Genomic DNA, 2,287 nt, shown 5'->3' with positions numbered 1-2,287 from the left:
GCTGCTGCTGCTGCTGCTGCTGCTGCGGTGGCGCGTCAGCTTTCAGACTGTTGCTGAGGACAGGGCTGGGGCCAACATGCCAGCAGCAAACGGCGTAGCCGCCACAAGAGCAGCAGCCACAGCAGCAGCACACGCAGCAGCAGTAGCAGCAGCAGCAGCAGCAGCTGCAGCAGTAGCAGCAGCAGCAGTAGCAGCAGCAGCCAGAGCAGTCCTGGCCACAGAATCAGTCACAGCAAGTGTAGCAACGCACGCAGCAGGAGCGACAGCAGCAGCAACACCGCCTGCAGCACCAATTGCTGGTGAGCTGCTGCAGAGCTGCTGCTGCAGCAGCCCCCGCTATGCTACTGCAGCAGCAACTGCTGCTGCTGCTGCTGCTACTTTGGCTGCTGCTGCTCACCCCTTCTTCTGCAACTTTGAGAGTGAGCTCTCTGTTAAAAAGTCCCAGCGAAAACTTCTTCTCGAGCCTGTCCTTTTCCCAGTACAAGTTGTACCAAGACACGCTGCGCGCTGCTGCTGCTGCTGTGCTGCTGCTGCTGCTGCTGCCGCTGCTGCTGCTACCGCTTCTGCTGCTGCTTTGGAGTTCTGGTGAGCAGCAAGCTGCTGCTCCGCTGCTGCAGTTGCATCCGTTCGCGCAGGACGGCGCACTGAGGGCTGGTGAGGCGCTGCTACTGCTGCTGCTGCTGCTGCTGCTGCTGCTGCTGCTGCTGCCGCTGCAGTTGCTGCAGCTTGCTGACTGCAACCTGTGCTCGTTGCTGCTGCTCCGCGTTGTGCTGCTGCCGCTGCTGCTGCTGTCAGGAGGATCCGCTGGCAGTCCGTAGAATTGTCGCACCGATGAGCTCTGAAGAAGCACCACCAGTTGGTCCCCCCGTGAACCCTAAACCCTAAACCCTAAACCCTAAACCCTAAACCCTAAACCCTAGAACTTTATCAACGCTTAACCCTGAGTGCTAAGCCCTAAGCCGTGACCGCTCATTGCTAAACTCTAAAGCCTAAACCCTAGGCCCTCACCCTTGCCTCTAAACTCTAAACCCCAAGGCCTCTACACCCTAAACCCTAAACCCTAAACCCTAAACCCTAAACCCTAAACCCTTTTTTCACCAGCTTAGGCATGAACCTCGTGTTGAAAAAGTTTCGCCACAAAAAGTCTTCTCTCAGCGCCAGCCGGAAGCGGCGGCAGACCTGCATGCACACCCCACTTGCAGCAGCAAGCACCATTTGCTGCTGCTGCTGCTGCTGCTGCGGTATTTCTCTGCAAGTGGCTGCTAATGGTGACGTTTTTGCTGCTGCTGCTGCTACTGTTGCTGCTGCAGCTGCCCGGGGCGCCAGGATAAACAGCGTGAAGGGAAGTTGCTGCGGGTCCTGTCGCAGTGCGGCTGCTGCTGTTGTTGCTGCTGCTGCTGCTGCTGTTGCTGCTGCTGCTGCTGCTGCTGGGCTTACGCACCGCAGCTGTTTTCAGTAGTCCGCCATTAGTGACTCCGATGAAGTGGAAGACAAGCAGCAGCAAATGGCTCGGCAGGTGCTGCAGCCCATTTGGCTGCTCTGCTGCTGCTGCTGGGTCTGCTGCTGCTGGGGATGCTGCTGCTGCTGCTGCTGGGACTTCTGCTGCAGGAGCTGCTGCAGTGGGCGCTTCGGGATATCCTGGGAGCGCGCGAAGTCCCTGTGTCCTGCACCAGCAGCAGCAGCTGCTGCTGCTGCTGCGCAGGCCGTGGACAGGGCAGAGAGCTTGTGCGGCTGCTGCTGCGGCTGCTGCTGCTGCTGCTGTTCGAAGAGCTGCCGCAGAGATGGTGAGCTGTGGGAGCTGCAGGCACACAGCAGCAGTTTCAAGCTCCTGCTGCAGCTGTTGCTGCAGCAGCTGCTGTTGCTTCTGCTTCTGGTGTTGCTGCAGCAGCAGCAGTTGCTGGTGTGTGTGCTTGTCCTGGTGCGGCAGCTGCTGCAGCCCTTCACCCTGCAGCCGTAGCAGCTGTTGCTGCTGCTGTTGCTGCTGCTGCTGCTGCTGCTGCTGCCGAGCTCTCTGAGTGTCCTCCTGAGTCATTTTTCAGTGAAGACGGTCCTAAAGTGGCTGCGTGCAGCTGCAGTTGCTGCTGCTGCTGCCGCCGCCGTTGCTGCTGCTGCTGCTGCTGTGACTGCTGCTGCTGCAGATAGGGCCAATGTCTGGGCAGTGGCAGCGGAAGCAGGGCAAATTAAAAAGCTTATATGACACTACAGTCTCAAGTTGTTGCTGCTGCTGCTAGCGAGTTCTTGCTGCTGCTGCTCATGGGCGCAGCAGCCGTTTAGAGCAGCAGCAGCA

The 2,287-nt window shown here is 59.0% G+C and overlaps 1 protein-coding gene across 1 annotated transcript; it reads right to left on the bottom strand.

The window, feature by feature from the left end:
• Positions 1-393: 393 nt before the first annotated feature.
• Positions 394-2,032, bottom strand: ETH_00014500 (uncharacterized protein; the record flags this gene model as incomplete). Its single annotated transcript, XM_013380355.1, has 2 exons — positions 394-838; positions 1,115-2,032. Coding segments are annotated over 2 exons (1,363 nt in total), but the record flags the coding sequence as incomplete, so codon positions are not given.
• Between the last annotated feature and the right edge of the window lie 255 nt (positions 2,033-2,287).

Source organism: Eimeria tenella, genomic scaffold (genome assembly GCF_000499545.2).
Source record: "Eimeria tenella Houghton genomic scaffold, Eth_scaff537, whole genome shotgun sequence".
Classification (NCBI taxonomy): domain Eukaryota; phylum Apicomplexa; class Conoidasida; order Eucoccidiorida; family Eimeriidae; genus Eimeria; species Eimeria tenella.
The sequence above is the reverse complement of the archived record's forward strand: the minus strand, read 5'-3'. Positions and strand labels throughout refer to the sequence as shown.